This window comes from Colobus angolensis, unplaced genomic scaffold (genome assembly GCF_000951035.1).
Source record: "Colobus angolensis palliatus isolate OR3802 unplaced genomic scaffold, Cang.pa_1.0 Scaffold3, whole genome shotgun sequence".
Taxonomy (NCBI): Eukaryota; Metazoa; Chordata; class Mammalia; order Primates; family Cercopithecidae; genus Colobus; species Colobus angolensis.
This window is the reverse complement of record NW_012116265.1, coordinates 13,210,533-13,229,470: the sequence shown is the minus strand read 5'-3', so window position 1 is coordinate 13,229,470 and position 18,938 is coordinate 13,210,533. Positions and strand designations below refer to the sequence as shown.

Sequence of the window (18,938 nt, the reverse complement as noted above, 5' to 3'; positions counted from 1 at the left end):
GTTACCACCTGCATCCTAGAAATTTTTGCGTAAGCTGCCCTTCAGTTTGCATATAATTAAAAGTGGGTATAACTATGAGTACAGAACTGCTTCGGGGCTGCTGCTCTGAGCACACTGTCTATGGGGTAGACCTGTTCTGCAAGCAGCAGGACCTCTGCTGCTGCTGTACACTGACGCTTCAATAAAAACTGCTGCTAACACCACCGGCTTACACTTGAATTCTTCCCTGGGTGAAGCCAAGAACCCGCCTGGACTAAGCCTCAATTTTGGGGCTTGCTTGTCCTGCATCACTCTTACAAAAGAAAGGAGTGAAACAAGAAAGAGGAAGGCGCAGGATCCGGGCACATGGGCATCTATATAGGAAAAGAGTGAAGGAAAATCACAGCATGGCCGCTGTCAGTGGGTGTTTGTTGGGTGGGCCTGGCCGCTCCCGGCCTCTTGTTCTGTTTTCTCTGTTCTCTCAAGACTCACATTAATCATCTATTGTCCCTCCTGAATTGATTTTCTAAACATTTTATCTTTTCTCTCTATTGTCCCATTCTTTTTCTTTTTCTTCTCCTTTCTTTGTGGTTATTTCAATTTGTTTTCCACCTTTCTGGTTTTCTTTTTTCTTTATGGAAATTATATTTTAAAATTCTGACACTGCTTAGTCTGTGTTCCTTTTTCATAGTATTTTGCTCTTGTTAAATTTAGTGGATATAATATTTTCTCTTATCTCTGAAAGGGTATTAATGATATTCTTTAAAACATCCTCTGTTCCCTGTATTACTCATTTGCTGTAAGTTCTGTTTTCCTCTTCATTGGTCCTGGCATCTCTTCTTTTTCATTTTTCAATTTAAAGGGAGATTAAAGAAAAATTACAGGACAATTTCTATAACTGAGCTGAAATTTTGCTACAAAAAAGAATTATTCAGGGTAATCCTAATGTTTCTCACTGCTAATGTGCCCCATTATTAAAAACAGAAAACTTAAGGCTTATCAGAAAAGCACATAAATATAAATATGTTTTCTAGAAATAATTACAATTCAATTACTTGAAAGTAATTAATGACAAGGTAGTTATGATTAAATTTTTAAAAGTATTTTTGAAAATATGGGGATAAGTCTGGGAAGAAAATCATAAAACAAACTTGTACACGAGAAGAATAGTAAAACATAAGGCTATGGATTATTAATCAATTAATTAATTAATTTACTAATTAAACTAATAAAGAGTTTTACTTTTTAGGCTAAATTTTTCTGTTAGATTTTACAGTATAAACTATAATAAATGTTTTCTTTTTCAGTTATGCTCTTGATATTTTTTCCTGTTTAACTTTATTTCCTTTTCAGCCAGTGTATTTCTATAGAAACCTATGGTTGCTTGTGAGAACTATATCTTAATTAAAGAAATGACCACAGTTGGTCATGAAATGCTAGTGTCAAAACCTAAATACAGGTTCTTTCACTGCCTATCATAGTAATAAATACAATTCCAAAAATCTTGATGTTTTCCATTTAATGTCTTCTAACCACTTCCCTCTAGGTGCCTTTCTAGGAAGGCTTATGAAGGTCATAATGGCAAAAGTAACAGCAGTATAACAAAGACCTCTGTGTTCACATCATGGTGCTGTTTATCTCCAGGCTCTTGAATGTCTTACTAATTGGGACACTGTGATGTTTCATGGTGCTAAGTCCCTACTTCCTCCTCCATGCTTGTTTATATTAGAAGGACTTGGAGAAAGTTTTCCATTGCTAAATATGAAAGAAAAAGAAAATTGGCCTATGTGTATATCAAATTCTGAGGTGCCATAACCAACTTGAGGTCCATATTGAAGGGTGGTTCTTAGATTATGTAGATACAAACTCACTTGGGAAAATGATTAGGACAGGAAGAAAAAATGCTCTGCATTTAGAATAAAATAATCATGAAATAATGAAAACCCAAACCATTTATCAGAAACTGATAAATATTTATTCAATGAATCCATGACTATAAACCAGCAAAAATGAGATTTTTGGATTTGACCTACTTCCTAGTGGCTTATTTTGGTATTTTATTTTAGAGCAATATAGCTATTTTAAATGACAGAATTATCAAATTTAATGTACAACCCTACAGGCCCATGGTAAACTGAAGAGTGAAATTATTACCTAAATAAGAATCCATTAAATAACATTTGGATCCCAAAAGTTTAGATAAATGTGGACTTAACAAAAACAACTTATATGTATATTAATTTAATATTAATTGAATATTAGTTGAGTATTTACTATTTGCCAACTACTATATAGAGTGCCAAGGAAACAGTGGTGAACAAAACAGGCATTGCTCCTATCCTCAAGATATAAAGAAAAATTGTAGCACACTATGGGTGCTCATAACAGAGACTACACTTCAAACTGTGAACCTTCTGTAAGGAAATTACATATAAGCTGAACCTGGAAGACCACGTATAGGAGGGAACGGAGATGGCAGGGATAGATGGTGGCAGATGGCATTTTGGGCCAATGGACTCATACTTTGTTGATATTGATGACATTTATCAAGATTTACGGAATATTCAGAGTGAAATCTAGCCGTAATAGTATTCTTACTCTTTGTACAAGATTACATATTTCTCAACATTTATATTGCAAAGACCTTCAATTTTTTGATAATTTGAATTTTATTATAAAATAACATTCTTTACTCACTCATCCATAGTTACTAGCAATCTCCAAACAAAAAATTTGCCTAATTAAGATTTTTACCTTGGGTGGTTATTTAAGTTATTCTGAGAAGTATAAAGTCTAAAAAGGAGGGATTCTACATATTTTTAGTAAACTGTGTACTATTATGAATATCCTTGAACATTTTTTGTATGATTCATGAGGATTTTCTCAGACTTAAGAATATCACTATCATGTACTGGCCTTAAACTAATTTTTCCATGTGTTGCATTTTCTTAAATCTAATTTAAAAACGGGTACAGGACTTAATTACTTACAGTTCATGTATGAAAATCTTGGACTAGACAGGAAGCGACTGTGATCCTGCCAAGAGGATGAGTGATCTAACCCATGAGTGTGGGAACCTTCTGGAAAGGTTCTGTCACCCTAAGGAAAAAAAGGCACAGCATTTCAATGATTACACAAGGTAAGGACCAAGACTCATTTAAATGTACTGAAGCTGAAATTAAATCTTAATATACAAGCTATGTTGTACATGCATAAGTTAATATAACTATAATCACTGTAAAAATAAAATACGGGCATGTTAAGGAAAATTTGGGAAAAAAGGAGAAATCATCCATTGCTATAGCAGCATGACATATTTCTTTCCAGTCTTTTTTCCCCCATGAGTAGAATTTATAAAACTTTGTGTTTAACTTAAACTTATGCTATAAACATTTTTGAAGTCATTATTTATCCTAACATTTAGCTTATGAGTTACTCTTATACTATCTAGTGGATATACTATGTTTTACTCAGCCATATTTTATTGGCATTTAGGTGGTTTCCAATGTTTTACTCATATACATAACACTGTGAGAAATATCTTTAAACATATAACCTTTTCCATATTTAGGACTATTCCTGATGACAAATTCTCATGAAAAAATACTGGGTCAATAAAAATAATTTGATGTTTTAAAATACATTTAGGTAGACTGCTTTCTAGATTATATTCATCGTCTCACTCATTTAATAAATATTTAGTAAATGAAAATGAACCCAGAAAAGGTCCTTCTCCTTATGTATTATATGAATGTGTCCTCCACATATCTCAGCTATAACGCTAAATAATTTTACTAATAAAATAAATAGATTTAAAATAGGTGTTTAATATACTTTCCTTTGAAAACAGTAAAACTGCACTTTCTTCTCATGAATGTTTCCTACTTATTTACCATACTTGTGATTTTTTTCCTTCTTTCACTCATTCATTCACTCACAATAATTTAGTGGGCACCTATGTGGTAGGCTAAGAGAAAGCAAGACATTGGGGTCTAGAGTTAGAAAGCCTTCAGGCTTGCAGAAGAGAAAGGCATTAAACAAATGACATAATTAAAAACTATGATAAGTGCTATAAAAACAGGTAATAACAAGAAGAACCAAGTTTAGATTTAGGATTCAGATAAGACCCCCTCTGGGAGGTGATAGTTAAGGCAATGTTTGAATGTGGAATGTGAATCCACGAAATCAGCCAGGTGAAAATGTATTGGTGGGGCATGAGAAAGCAGAAGGTGAGGAGAAGGATCAGGGAGGGCAGTCAGGGAATGATGTTCCAGACTCAAGTAAGTGCAGAGGTGAGAAAGAGCTTGGTGTGTCTGAAGAACTGGAGGAAGGCCCCACAGCTTAGGTACACTGAGCCTGGAGGAAGAGATTACAGTGAGATCCAGGGCCATGCTCAGGATTTGAAACTTCTTTTTCTTTTAAAGTACAATCAGAAGGCAATCAGGACTTTAAAGGAGAAGGATGACAAACTTTGATTTATTTTATTTTTCAAAGATTACTTGGGCCTCTGTTTGGAGAATGAATGGAAGCAGCACAGGATTGAAGTATGAATACCAGTTAAGACCATAACTGAGGATAACAGTGGAGTTCTAGGGAGATGAAGGCATCAAGAAATGTTGGCAAAAAATTCCCTATCTGTGGGTTAGGTGGCCCAGAAAGATTTCTCAAAATATGGTCCCCACATGGAGTAAGGCCTCATGTAACATGACCATCTGATGAATTAGCTGTCCTTCTCTATATCAAGTACCAACTTTATATTTTATTTCTGTGTCACATACAATGTACGTAAGTGCAAAAGAAAGGGCAAACATTTAAAAACTATTTTTAAAAGGTCCATATACTTTGAGCCAAAGGCACGAACATAATCCTCAGGTGGTTCAAGATCATTAGCCTTCATGTACCAAAGGGAGATGAAATAGTTAGGGTATTTGCCCATGTCCCAATCTCATGTTGAAGTGTACTCCCCAGTGTTGGAGATGGGGCCTGGTGGGAGGTGTTTGGGTCATAGGGGTGGATCGCTCATGGCTTGGTGCCATCCTTGCAATAGTGAGTACTGGGGAGATCTGGTTTTTAAGTGTGTGGCACCTCCCCTCACCTCTTGCTGCTGCTTTTGCCATGTGAAGTGCCTGTGCCTGCTTCACCTTCTGCCATGAGTAAAAGTTCCCTGAGGCCTCCCCCAAAGCCAAGCAGATGCCGATATCATGCCTGTACAGCCTGCAGAACTGTGAGCCAATTTCTTTGTAAACTACCCAGGCTCAGGTATTTCTTTATAGCAACACAAGATCAGACTAATACAGGAGGTTAGCTAGATTTAAGATGAAGACCCTGACGTTTTTAACCAAGTGATTTTCAATTTTCACTAATTATGGGAATTTCCTAAGAAACTCGAAGTCCTTCACTGCAGGATCTCTAGAAAGGAAAGGATATACATTATGCCCCAAATGTATTCCAACAACTACTTTAGAATGAGCTGACATTGGGCAACTAGAGACAGGTAAACTAGCTACTGTAGTTCAGATGTGACATACTACAGGTGTGGCTGGAATTGGAAGATGTATAAATGGAGAAGAAGGTTATGATCTCAACCAATGCTAGAAATCTCCACTGAATCATGGTTTTGATATAAATTATGGTTTTGAAAGAGAAAAGCATAATAAATGGTTTCCCACTAAAAGATGCTTTGATGATTAGAGGTCAATAAAGGAAAGCAAACACACATTTTACTCACTGATGCCACAATTGAGAAAGACAGTGAGAGGAAAAGAGTAGAGACACAGGTTTGAATATCTTGTTGAAACAGAGGATGTCATGGTGGCCTCAAAATATGCCTACCAGAGGAAGGATGAATTAAACAAAGATATTTAAATACTATTCATTCTTCCTAAAAGGCATGGCTTTAAATTTCTAAAACAAAGTCAACTGGCATCAAAGCATTGGTTATATATTTTCTATTTAGAGAAAAATAATAATTTATTATTCTTTTTTGCTGTTTTTTGTTTTTTTGAGACAGAGTCTTGCTCTGTTGCCCAGGCTGGAGTGCAGTGGCACAATCTTGGCTCACTGCAACCTCTGCCTCCCAGGTTCAAGTGATCTTCCTGCCTCAGCGCCCCCAGTGGCTGGGATTACGGGCATGTACCACCATGCCTAGCTAAGTTTTGTATTTTTAGTTGGTCAGGATGGTCTCGAACTCCTGACCTCAGGTGATCCACCTGCCTTGGCCTCCCAAAGTGCTGGGATTACAGGCGTGAGCCACAGTGCCTGGACTAATTTAAATTTTTAATGATAAAGCCAGCTACTTGGCATATGACAGTCAAAATATGGCACTGACATATTTCATTCTAGCAAATTTAAAAAATACGGGGAAAATTCTGGAGAAAAATTATTCAACAAATATTTTAAAATAAAAACTTATTAGCATAACTTACGGATACTTTTTCCCAAGTCTTACTTATAAATATCTGTTTATATGGAGATCACTTTCGTTGACAATTTTGTTTCCTATTTTTTCATAGGAATTTTCTATGATCATCGTTATCATTATTTCATAGGAATTTTCATGATCATCGTTATCATTATTAGGGTTATTTAGTATCTTAGTTTACTAATCTCATATTGTTCAAAATTTACAATTGATTTCAGTATTCTCTGTTATAAATAATCATTTGATAAACATCTTGGTATAAAAACTTTTGTCCATATTTTTATGTATTTAATATAAATTCCTAGAATTGAAATTACCGAATGATACATTTTAAGGCTTTAAAAAATATCAATTTCATTTTAGTTGAAAAATTTATTGGTAGAGTTATTCATAACATTTACTAAACATACATTGTTAAAAATTATTTAAAACCTTTTTATGGGTACAAAATAGGTGCGTATATTTATGGAGTACATGAGGTATTTTGATACAGGCATACAGAGTGCAATAATCCTGTATTAGTCTGATTTCACACTGTGATAAAGAACTACCAGAGACTGGGTAGTTTATGAAGAAAAAAGGATTAACTGATTCACAGTTCCAGATGGCTGGGGAGGTCTCAGAAAACTTACCATCATGGCAGAAGGAGAAGGGGAAGTAAAGACCTACTTCACATGGCACCAGGAGAGAGCGAGCATGGGAAACTGCCACTTTGAAAACCATCAGATCTCGTGAGAACTCCCTCATTATCACAAGAACAGCATGGGGAAAACCACCCCCACGATCCAGTGATCTCCCATTTGGTCCCTGTATACCTAGAAGTGGGATACCTAGCTGGATCATCTAAAAGTTCTACTTTTCGCTTTTCAAAACTCCTCCATACTGTTCTCCACAGTGGCTGTACTAATTTACATTCCAACCAACAGTGTATGGGGGTTCCCCTTTCTCCACATCCTTGCCAGCATTTGTTATGGCCTGTCTTTTGGGTAAAAGCCACTTTAACTGAGGTGAGATGATATCTTAGAATTGTGATTTACATTTCTCAATGATCTTGAGCCCATTTCCTACACCTGTTTGCCATTTTATATCTTCTTTTGAGAAATGACTATCCAGATCTTTTGCCTGTTTTTAAATCAAATTACTAGGTTTTTTCCTCTATGGAGTTGAGTTTCTCATGTACTATGGTTATTAATCCCTTATTAGATGGATAGTTTGCAAAAATGTTCTCCTATTCTGGGGTTGTCTTTTCATGAGGCTGATTGTTTTGTTTAATGTGCAGAATCTTTTTAACTTTATGTGATCCCAGCTCTCCAGCTTTGGTTATCTGTACTTTTGGTGTATTCCTCAAAGTCTTTGCACAATCCAACATCCTGGTGAGTTTCTTTTTTCTTATAGTAGCTTCATAATTTGAGGTCATCTATGTCTTTAATCCATTTTGATCTGAATTTTGTATATGATAAAAGATATACATTCTAGTTTCATTTTTCTGCATATGAATATCCAGTTTTTACAGTAATATTTATCAAAGAGACTGTCTTTTCCCCCAATGTATGTTCTTGGAAACTCTGTCAAAAATAAGTTCACTGTAAATGTATGGATTTGTTTCTGGGCTCTCTATTCTGTTCCATTGCTCTATGTGTCTGTTTTTATGCCAGCAACATGCTGTTTTGGTTACTATAGCTCTGTAGTGTAATTTGAAGTCAAGTAATGTGATTCCTCCAGCTTAGTTCTTTTTGCTCAGGATGGCTTTGGCTATTCTGGGTCTTGTGGTTCTATATAAATTTTTGGATAGTTTTTTCTATTTCCATGAAGAATGTCATTGATCTTTTCACAGGGATTGCACTGAATTTGTAGATTGCTTTGGGTAGTATGCACATTTTAACAGTATTTTTACAATCCATGACTATAAAATATCTTTCCATTTTTGTGTGTGTGTGTGTCCTCTTCAATTTCTTATATCAGTGTTTTATAGTTTTCATTGTGGAGATCCTTCACTTCTTTGGTTATATCTATTCCTAGGTATCTTATTTGTGGGTATTGTAAATAGGATTACTTTTTTGATTTCTTTTTCACATTGTCCACTGTTTGTATATAAAAACGCTACTAATTTTTGTATATAGATTTTGTATCCTTCAAATTTACTGAATTAGTTTAACAGTTCTAATAGCTTCTCAGTACAGTCTAGATTTTTTTCAAGTAGAAGATCATATCATCGGCAAACAAGAGTAATTGACTTCTTCCTTTCCAATTTGGATGCCCCTTATTTCTTTCTCTTCTCTGATTGCTCTTAACTAGGACTTCCAAGGCTATGTTTAACAGCTAGGGAAAGTGGGCATCCTTGTCTTCTTACAGATCTTAGAGGAAGGGTGTTCAGCTGTTTCTTGTTCAGTATAATACTAGCTGTGGGCCTGTCATATATGACTTCTATTGTGTTGAGATATGTTCCTTTTAAAATCTCTCTAAAACCTGAGTTTTTTGAGGCTTTTCAATATGAAGGATGTTTAATTTTATCAAATGCTTTTTCAGTATCAGTTGAAATGATCATATGAATTTTGTCCTTCATTCTGTTGGTATGATGTATGACACTGGTGGATTTGTGTATGTTAAACCATCTTTGCATCCCTGGTCTATTATGAATAATCTTTTTAATAGATTATTGAATTTGGTTTGCTGGAATTCTGTTGGGAGATTTTTTTCATCAATGTTCATCAGAGATATTGGCCTGTGGTTTTTTTTTTTCTTCTTCTTTTTTTTAATGTGTCTTCTTCTGGTTTTAGTATCAGGGTAATACTGGCTTCATAGAATGAGTTTGGAAGTATTCCCTCCTCCTCTATTCTTTGAAATAGGTTGAGTAAGATTGGTATTAGTTATTTAAGTGTTTGATAGAATTCAGCAGTGAAGCCATCAGGTCCCAGGTTTTTCTTTGCTGGAAGCCTTTTTACTATGGCTTCAATCTCATTATTTGTTATTGGTCTATTCAGATTTTGGATGTTTTCAGGAAGTTCAATCTTAGTAGGTTGTATGTGTCTAGAATTTATCCATTTTATCTAAGCTTTCCCATTTATTGGCATATAGTTACTCATTGAAGTCTCTAATGATCCTCTCTGCAGTATCAGGTGTAATGCCTCCATTTTCATCTCAGATTTTATTTATTTGGGTCTTTTCTCTCTTTTTCTTATTGTGGCTAAAGGTTTGTCAATTTTATCTTTTCAAAAAAACAACTTTTTGTTTAGTTGATATTTTGTATTTTTTTCATTTCCCTTTCATTTGTATCTACTCTGATCTTCATTATTTCTTTTCTTCTACTAATTTTGAATTTAGTTTTCTCTTGCTTTCTAGTTCTTTAAGATGCATCACTCAGTTTTTTATTTGAAGTTCTTCTGCTTTTTTGATGTAGGCATTTATTGCTCTAAATTTTCTTCTTAGTACTGCTTTTGTTGTACCCCATAGGTTTTGATATGTTATGCTTCCATTTTCATTTGTTTCAAGTGATTTTTAAATTTCTCTTAGTTTCTTTATTGACCCACTGGTCATTCAAGAGTATACTGTTTAATTTCCATGTGTTTGTATAGTTTCCAAATTGATTTCTAGTTTTATTCCCTTGTGGTCAGATATGATACTTGGTTTTTCAATTTTTTTGAATTTTTAAAGAACTGTTTTGTGACCAAACATATGGTCTATCCCTGTCAATGATACATATGCTGAGGAGAAGAATGTCTTCTGCAACCACTGGATGAAATGTTCTGTACATATCTATTAGGTTCATCTGGTCTATACTACAGATTAAGTCTTATGCTTCTTTGTTGACTTTCTTTCTGAACAATCTATCCAATGCTGAAAGTGGGTGTTGAAGTCTTCAGCTATTATTGTATTGGTATCTATCTCTCTCTTTAGCTCCAATAATATTGGTTTTATATATCTGGGAACTCCAGTGTTGGGTGCATATATATTTACAATTGTTATATCCTCTTGCTGAATGCACCTCTTTATCATTACACGATAACCTTGTCTCTTTTTATAGATTTTTGCTTTGAGATCTATTTTTTCTGATGTAAGTATAGCTACTCCTGCTGTTTTGGATTTCTGTTTGCATGAAGTATCATTTTCCATCCATTTATTTTTAGTCTACATATGTCTTTATAGGTAAAGTGTATTTCTTGTAGGCAACAGACCATTGGGTCTTGTTTCCTTTTTCAATCCATTCAGCCACTCATTGTCTTCTGATTGGAGAATTTAGTCTATTTACAATCACTGTTACTACTGATAAGCAAGAACTTACTCCTGTCATTTTGTTATTCATTTTATGTTTGTTTTCTGGTCATCTTCTTCCTGTCTTCCTTTTTGTGAAAGCAATTTCTTCTGGTAGTATGTTTTAATTTCTTGCTTTTTATTTTTTGTGTATCTGTTGTAGGTTTTTTTATTTAAGGTTATCATGAGGTTTGCAAATAACATAACATTTTTTTTTTTAACTAATGATAACACTTCAAGAACAAGCAAACTAACAAGCAAAGAGAAAACTAATAAAAACACTTTAACTTCACCCATCCTACTTTTAAATTTCTTTGTCTCTATTTTTATCTTATGCCATTTATGCCCTGAAAAGTTGTATTTATTATTAGTTTTGACTGACTTATCTTTTAGTCTTTCTACTGAAGACATGAGTACCTTATACACTGTAATTACAGTGTTATAATATTCAGATTTTTCTGTGTACTTACCATTACCAGTGAGTTTTGTACCTTCAAATGATATAGTATTGCTTGTCAACATCCTTTAATGTCAGATTGAAGGACTCCCATTAGCTTTTGTTATAGGACTGGTCTAGTGTTGATAAATACCCTCAGTTTTTGTTTGTCTGGGAAAGCCTTCACTTCCCCTTCACATTTGAAGGATATTTTTCCTGGATATACTATTCTAGCATAAAAGTTGTATTTCTTCAGCAATTTAAATATGTCATGCCTGTCTCTCCTGGCCTGTAAGATTTCCACTGAAAAGTCTGCTGACAGATGGATGGGAGCTCCTTTGTATATTATTTGTTTCTTTAATCTTGTTGCTTTTAATTTTTTTCCTAATACTTGACCCTTGGGAGTTACACGTTCTGAGGTAGTCTTATTTGGGTTAAATTTACTTGGTGTTCTATAACCTTCTTGTACTTAAATATTTATATCTTTCTGTAGTTTTGGAAAGTTCTCTGTTATATTATTTCATTGATAGACTTTCTACTCCAATCTATCTCTCTAGCTCCTCTTTAAGGCCAATAACTCTTGTATCTGTCCTTTTGAGGTGAAAACTAAGCTCTATTTTTTAATCTTGCCCAAATTCCTGTCTAAGGGGTCTGGGGAGTTGTGCCCTACAAACTATAAATTCTCATCAGATGGGTCTTATTTAATTCTATGTATTGTGACTTACTTTCCAATCTGACTCTAGCATAGCATTACAATACCAGGAAGAAAATCAAAATATTTTACCCCAAAACATGTTTTTCTGCCGTATCTTGAAAGGGCCCTGCAAAGCCATCCTTTGTGTGGGAAAAACTGCATTTGTAAAGAATCTCTATTAACCTAGCCAGATCTTTTTCTTCAGGCCCTCCCAATCCTGAAGAGATTAACTAAAAGTCTAGCACCTTTTAACGATCTGAATAGGAAATATTTGTCATCTATTGTCTCTAAGGGCAGCCACTATAAGACTTCAAAAAGACCTTGGTCTCCACAATCTTTTATCTTAACCTGAATATTTCCTTTCTATTGATCCCAGGTCTTTAGACAACCTCAATTAATTGTCAACCAGAAAATGTTTAAATTTACCTATAGCCTGGAAGCCCCTGCTTTGAGTTGTCCCATCTTTCTGAACCAAACCAATGTATTTCTCAAATGTATTTGATTGATGTCTCATGCCTCCCTAATATATATACAACCAAGCTGTACCCCAACCACCTTGGGCACATATTCTCAGGACCCTCCTAAGGGCTGTGTCATGGGCTAAGGTCATTCGTATTTGGTTCAGAATAAATCTCTTCAAATATTTTACAAAGTTTGACTCTTTTCATCAACAGAGGCTATTTTCTAGATCTTATTGGTATGCTTCATTATTTTTTATTTTTTTGTCTCCTCTGACTGTATATTTTCAAATAGCCTGTCTTTAAGCTCACTAATTATTTCTTCTGCTTAAGCAATTCTGCTTTTGAGTGACTCATGCATTCTTCAGTATGTCAATTAAATTTTTTAGCTCCAGAATTTCTGCTTGATTTTTAAATATTATTTCAATCTGTTTGTTAAGTTTATCTAATAGGATTCTAAATTCCGTCTCTGTGTTATCTTGAATTTTGTGGTGCTATTTAAACAGCTACTTGGAATTCTCTTAAAGGTCACATATTTCTGTCACTCCAGGATTGGTCCCTGGTGTGTTTAGTTTGTTTGGTGAGGGCATGTTTTCATGGATGGTTCTGATGCTGGGGGATATTTGTCAGTGTCTGAGCCCTGAAGAGTTAGGAATTTATTGTAGTCTTGGCAGTCTGGGCTTGTTTGGATCCATCCTTTCTGAGAAGGGTTTCCAAGTATTCAAAGGGAATTGAGTGTTGTGATCTAAGTCTTTGGTCACTGCAGCTTTGTCTGCATTAAACGGCACCTGAAGCCCAGTATCACTGTGATTCTTGCAGACTTATAGAGGTACTGCCTGGTGGTCTTGAATAAGATCCATGAGAATTCCCTGGGTTACCAGGCAGAGTCTCTTGTTCTCTTCCCCTAATTTTTGCCAAATCAATGAACTCACTCTCTCTCCATGATAAGCTGCCTGGAGATGGGGAAGAGGTGACAGAAACATCCCTGTGGCCATCACCACTAGGACTCTGCTGGGTCCATGTGACTAACTCCTGGCTACTGGTCATGTTCACTCAAGGCCTGTAGCTTCTCCAGTTAGCAGGTGGTGAATCCAGCCACGCTTGTGGCCTTTCCTTCAGAGCAGTGAGCTCTGCCCCAGCCCAGGGCAGATCCAGAAATGCCATCCAGGAGCCAGGGTCCAGAGTTGGAAACTTTAGGGATCTACTTGCTGCTCTATTCTACTGAGGCTGAGCTGACACACAAGCCAGAAGACAAAGTCCTTCCTACTTTTCACTCTTCTTTCCTCATGAAGAAAGAGTCTCTCTCTGTGGCCACCATAGCCCCAGGCCCATGATGAGTACTGCCTAATACTACCGATGTTCACTCAACAAACTGTCAACCAGATAATGTTGAGGGCTCTTCATTCAGCTTGTAGTGAATGCTGCCAGGCCTGGGTCTCTCCCTTCAGGGTAACAGGCTCCTAACTGGTCTAGGGCTATTTCAGAAATGTTGTCCAGAAGCCAAGACCCGGAATCAGCATCCCCACTGTGCCTGAGCTGTTGCCCAAGCTGCAAGACAAAGTCCCCTTGACTCTTCTCTTCCCTTTTTTCAAGCAGGAAGTCTTGCCCTGTGACAACTACAGCTGAGAATGTGCTGGGTCACACCTGAAGCTAGCACAGGCCTGGGTCTTACCTAAGGCCTGTTGCGAGTACTGCCTAGGTACCACTTAGGTTTTTTTTTTTTTTTTTTTGAGATGGAGTTTCACTTTTGTTGCCCAGGCTGGAGGGCAATGGTGCGATGGCAGCTCACTGCAACCTCCACCTCCCAGGTTCAAGCAATTCTCCTGCCTCAGCCTCCTGAGCAGCTGGGATTACAGATGCATACCACCACACCCGGTTAATTTTTTTGTATTTTTAGTAGAAACGGGGTTTCACCATGTTAGCCAGGCTGGTCTTGAATTCCTGACCTCAGGTGATCCACCCACCTCAGCCTCCCAAAGTGCTGGGATTACAGGTGTGCAAGACCTACAGGCTCTTTAGTCAGCAGGTGTTAAATCTTGTCATGACTGGGTCCTTTCTTCAACAAAGCAGGTTCCCTTCTGACCCAGGATGTGTCTAGAAATGTTATCTGGGAGCTAGGTCATGGAATGAGGGCTTCGGGACTCTGCCTGGTACCCTATTCTACTATGGCTAAGCTGATATCCAAGTTGCAAAACAAAGTCCTCTTTACTCTCCTCCTTTCCCCAACTAAATCTGAAGGAAGGAGTGTCTCCTGGAGCTTTGAGCTGTATTGCCTTAGTTGGGGGAGAGGTGATGCTAGCACTCCCTTGATAGCCCTGGCTATTGTCTTACTAGGTCACGCCAATGGCTCCAAGCCCAGCACGGTACCAGGCTTGTCCTTGTGGCTAAACTGCCTTTCAAGTTTATTTAGGATCCCAGAGAACTTTAGTCCACAGTGATGGGTCTAGCTAGAACTCAGATTCCAACTATCAGGATGGATGATTCCCTTCTGGCTAGTGCTCGTCTAAATGCTCCCTCCATGGGCATGACTAAATTCTGACTTGTGTTGCTTTCCACTGTGACAGGGTAGCACTGAGTTCCCATGCAAAGTTCCACAATCACTGTTCTCTCTCTCCCCAAAACACACAGATTCTCTCTCCCACCACACGGCTGCTGCCAGAGGATGGGGGAGGAGTGGGGAAATGTAGGCAATTCAAGATAGTCTTTCCTACCCTCTTCAGTGTCTTTTTCCTTGATATGATGTTAGAACCAGATACTGTGATTGTTCACCTGAATTTTGATTCATAGAGGAGTGCTTTTTTGTCTGGATAGTTAGTTGTTCAATTTGGTTTTCCTGAGAGAGAGAGATGGGGGACAATTGCTGGAGGGTTCTATTTCACCATCTTGCTCTGCCTCCTCCCCCTAATTATTCTTTTAATATCATTAGGAGCTGTAGTAATATTCTTCTTTCATTCCTAATATTGGCCATTTGTATCTTCTCTTTTTTGTCCTAATCAGTCTGGCTAGAGATTTTTGATTCTTATCGATTTTTTCGAAGAACCTGCTTTTAGGTAATTTATTTATTTTTTTAATTTCATTGATCTTAAATGTACTGTATCCTTGCTTTTACTTACTTTGGGTTTAATTTGCTCTTGGTCTTCTAGTTTTTTACAATGGAAGCACAGACTATTGATTTGAAACATTTTTTCTTTTGTAATATACACATTTCATGTTACAGGTTTCCCTCTGAGCACTTTTTAGATGATCTCACAAATTTGGATAAATTGTGTATTAATTTTTATATAGGTAAAATATTTTCTAATTTTTCTTTTGATTTTCTTGATACATCCATGGATTATTTGAAGTATCATGTTTAACTTCTAAATATTTGGGAAATGTTTAGGTATCTTTCTGTTATTAATTTCTAATTTCATTCTGTTGTGAATAGACAACATATATTGCATAATTTCAATCATTTTAAATTTATTGAAATTTGTTTTATTGTTACTGGGGGGTCCTTGTTCTTAGAGCTCCCAAGATGGTGGCAAGCCTTTTGTTTTCTGACCTGGGGTTCTTGGCCTCATGGATTCCAAGGAATGTAATCTTGAGCCATGTGGTGAGTGTTATAGCTCTATTAGAAGCCGTGGGTCACAGAAGAGAACCGTGGAACCCAGCAACTAGCGTTCAGCTTGATTAAGATGAACCGGGACACTTAGCCATGCAGGAACAATGGCAAGACTTTAGCCTGATTGGGAGTGGCAATGGGCACCTCACTGGATCAGGAGCACAGTGGACACCCTGCCAGATCCAGAGGGGTGGAAGTCAGTGGCGGGTCTGCTGCAAATAGCAGTGGTGGACGGCGAGCGAAAGCTCAGCTCCAGCTGTAACAAACACAGACCAGAAGAACATGCAGTTGCAAGATTTAATAGAGTGAAAACAGAACTCCCATACAATGGGAGGGGACCCAAAGGGGGTTGCCACTGCCAGCTCCAATGCCTGGGTTTATATTCTGAGCATTGTCCCTCCACCACGCTCTCAGGTGATAGATGATTGGCTATTTCTTTACCTCCTGTTTTAGCCTAATTAGCATTTTAGTGAGCTCTTTTTACTACCTGATTGGTCAGATGTGAGCTAAGTTGCAAGCCCCGTATTTAAAGGTGGATGCGGTCACCTTCCCAATTAGGCTTAGGGATTCTTAGTCGCCCTAGGAAATCCACGTAGCCCTGTCTCTCATTATGACTTAGAATATAGTGTACCTTGGGAAATAGTCAATGTGTACATGAAAAATATGTGTAATTAGCTGTTTTGGGGGAAGTATTCTATAAATGTCAATTAAATTTACTTGGTTAATAGTATTGTTCAAGTCTTCTATATCTTTACTGACTTTCTGCCTACTGTTTTATGAATTGCTAAAAAAGGAATGTTGAAATTTCCAGCTATAATTATGGATTTGACTATTTTTCCTTACAATTCTATCAGTTTTTTCTTCATATATTTTGACACTGTTAATAGGTGAACACACATTTATGACTGTTATTCCTTCCCTTTACAATTGTTGACTTATTCATGATTCAATCACTCACATTTATTTCTTTCACTTTTGGAAAATGAGGAGGTTTAACTCTATTATATCTTTAAGTTCTAATATAAGTCTTCAAAATATTGTCAGAATTTCTTATATTACCTTGAAACAAAACTATCCAAGCTAACCCTAAAAGACTACCCTAAAATAAAAATATTTCAAAATGCTTTGAACAATCAACATAACAGAATATGAAAAAAACAAAACAAAACTGTCATCTCCTCTAATTCTATACTGATAATTAATTTGTAGAACTTCTATAAAAGTAAATTTTATAAGGTGATGATAAAATGAATGTTTCCAATTCCTAGCGATCTTTGCACCAAAAGCTTAAGTATTACAAAGGAAATATTTGTTAAAAAGGAACATTCTTTGCAATTCTAATGATCTCAGCTTTTGCTTCTTACCAATTCTTATATACTTAGCACAAGGACCTATTTTCATTGCTGTCCTAAGTCTCAACAAGCTAGTTAGCCAGAAATCTCTGCAAAAGTTCCACTGGGTGAAGGGACTTGCATTTTCTAATATTTTTCCTGGGTTTCTTCCACTTCTCTTTCATAACCCACATTGTAATTGGTTTTTAAAAAGCTGTTCCAACCTGACTAAATGTCTTTGCTAAACTGATCTCTAATGATGAATATTTAATGATACTCACCAAGTATTTTTCTCTCTGGAATATTATAAGTTCAAAGTGTATGAGACAAATGATACATTTAATTTTTAAAAATCTTAATTTGTCCAGCCCTTCCCCGGGAGAGAAGGAACAAACACGTATGTATTTCACATTCCTTGGCAAAAATATTTTCCTGAATTTGTCTCTAGCCTAATAATGCACTGTCCCTCCATTTCTGCCCTACTCTGAATTCCCAGTTCTCTATCAGTGCTCAAGAAAATTTAATCTCTTCCTCAGTAAACTACTTTATTCCCATCTGAAAGTTTAATCTGGGCAGATGTTTTACTTAAAGTCTGCCCTCCATATCTCCATCTGTGTGGTGCTATTTTACATTTTAACCTCCAAGAGGGTGAGGCTATGATTGTCTCCATCTACCCATCTTTCCATCTACTCATTTTTCCATCTACCCATCCAAATACTCCACAATTTAGTGCTGTGCCATCTACACTAAAGAACTCAATAAATGGTCATATGATGATCATTTCTTGACCAAAGTGCAGAAATTAAAGTTTGCTGTGGTGGAGCTGGGAAACAGGAGATTACTGCTCTCACATTCTCAGTGTCTTGATGCACCAGATCATCTCTGGGTCCTCTCAGCATTAACATGTATGATTCTAATCTATTCAGACAGAAACAGTGAACAACCAGTACTTCTAACTATGCAAACTATGCAAATTTACCACTGGGAATCCAAATTGATACAACAATATTAAAAACCGAAAGCAAGCCAGACACAGTGGCTCACACCTGTAATCCCAGCACTTTGGGAGGTGGAAGATCGCAGATCGTCTGTGGTCAGGCATTGGAGACCAGCCTGGCCAACATGGTGAAACCCCATCTCCACTAAAAATACAAAAATTAGCCAGGCATGGTGGCACATGCCTGTGATCCCAGCTACCTGGGAGGCTGAGGCAGGAGACTTGCTTGAACTCAGGAGGCGGAGGTTGCAGTGAGCCAAGACCGTCACTGCACTCCAGCCTGGATGACAGAGTGAGATTCCATCTAAAAAAAAACCAAAGCAACACTCATCTACCATATTAACAGATTTATGAAAATACTCTTCTAGATAAATCCATTTGAATCTCTTTGACTAGTTTTCATAATAGGACTAATATCTAATTGATATTTTATTGTATGAAAGTATATATTCCCAGTGTGCCAATAATGAAAAGATTTTACTCAAATTTTTTCTTTTTACTTACTTCAGACGTGGCTTCACATGACTTTCATCCATTTTCAGAAACCAAATCCACTCATAGTGGATAAAAATTTGCCACAAACAAGCATACTCAAAAAGATGTGCCATTGACATAAGAAATAAAGGGAGGGGTGTGAAGATGTTTTTAATGATGGTTCACAGGAATCAGTGCTTAGTCTCTTAAAGTGACTTTATTGGTTTTTTTTTTCTTGAGATGGAGTCTCGCTCTGTCACCCAGGCTAGAGTGCAGTGGCACGATCTTGGCTCACT

The 18,938-nt window shown here is 36.6% G+C and overlaps 1 protein-coding gene across 1 annotated transcript in view; it reads right to left on the bottom strand.

Annotated features, from left to right (window-relative positions):
• Positions 1–18,938, bottom strand: part of CEP128 (centrosomal protein 128kDa) — a 477,957-nt gene that overhangs the window by 21,211 nt on the left and 437,808 nt on the right. The window contains exon 25 of the mRNA XM_011949470.1: positions 2,970–3,078. Coding sequence (XP_011804860.1) covers positions 2,970–3,078 — 109 coding nt within the window. The remainder of the gene's footprint in view (positions 1–2,969; positions 3,079–18,938) is intronic.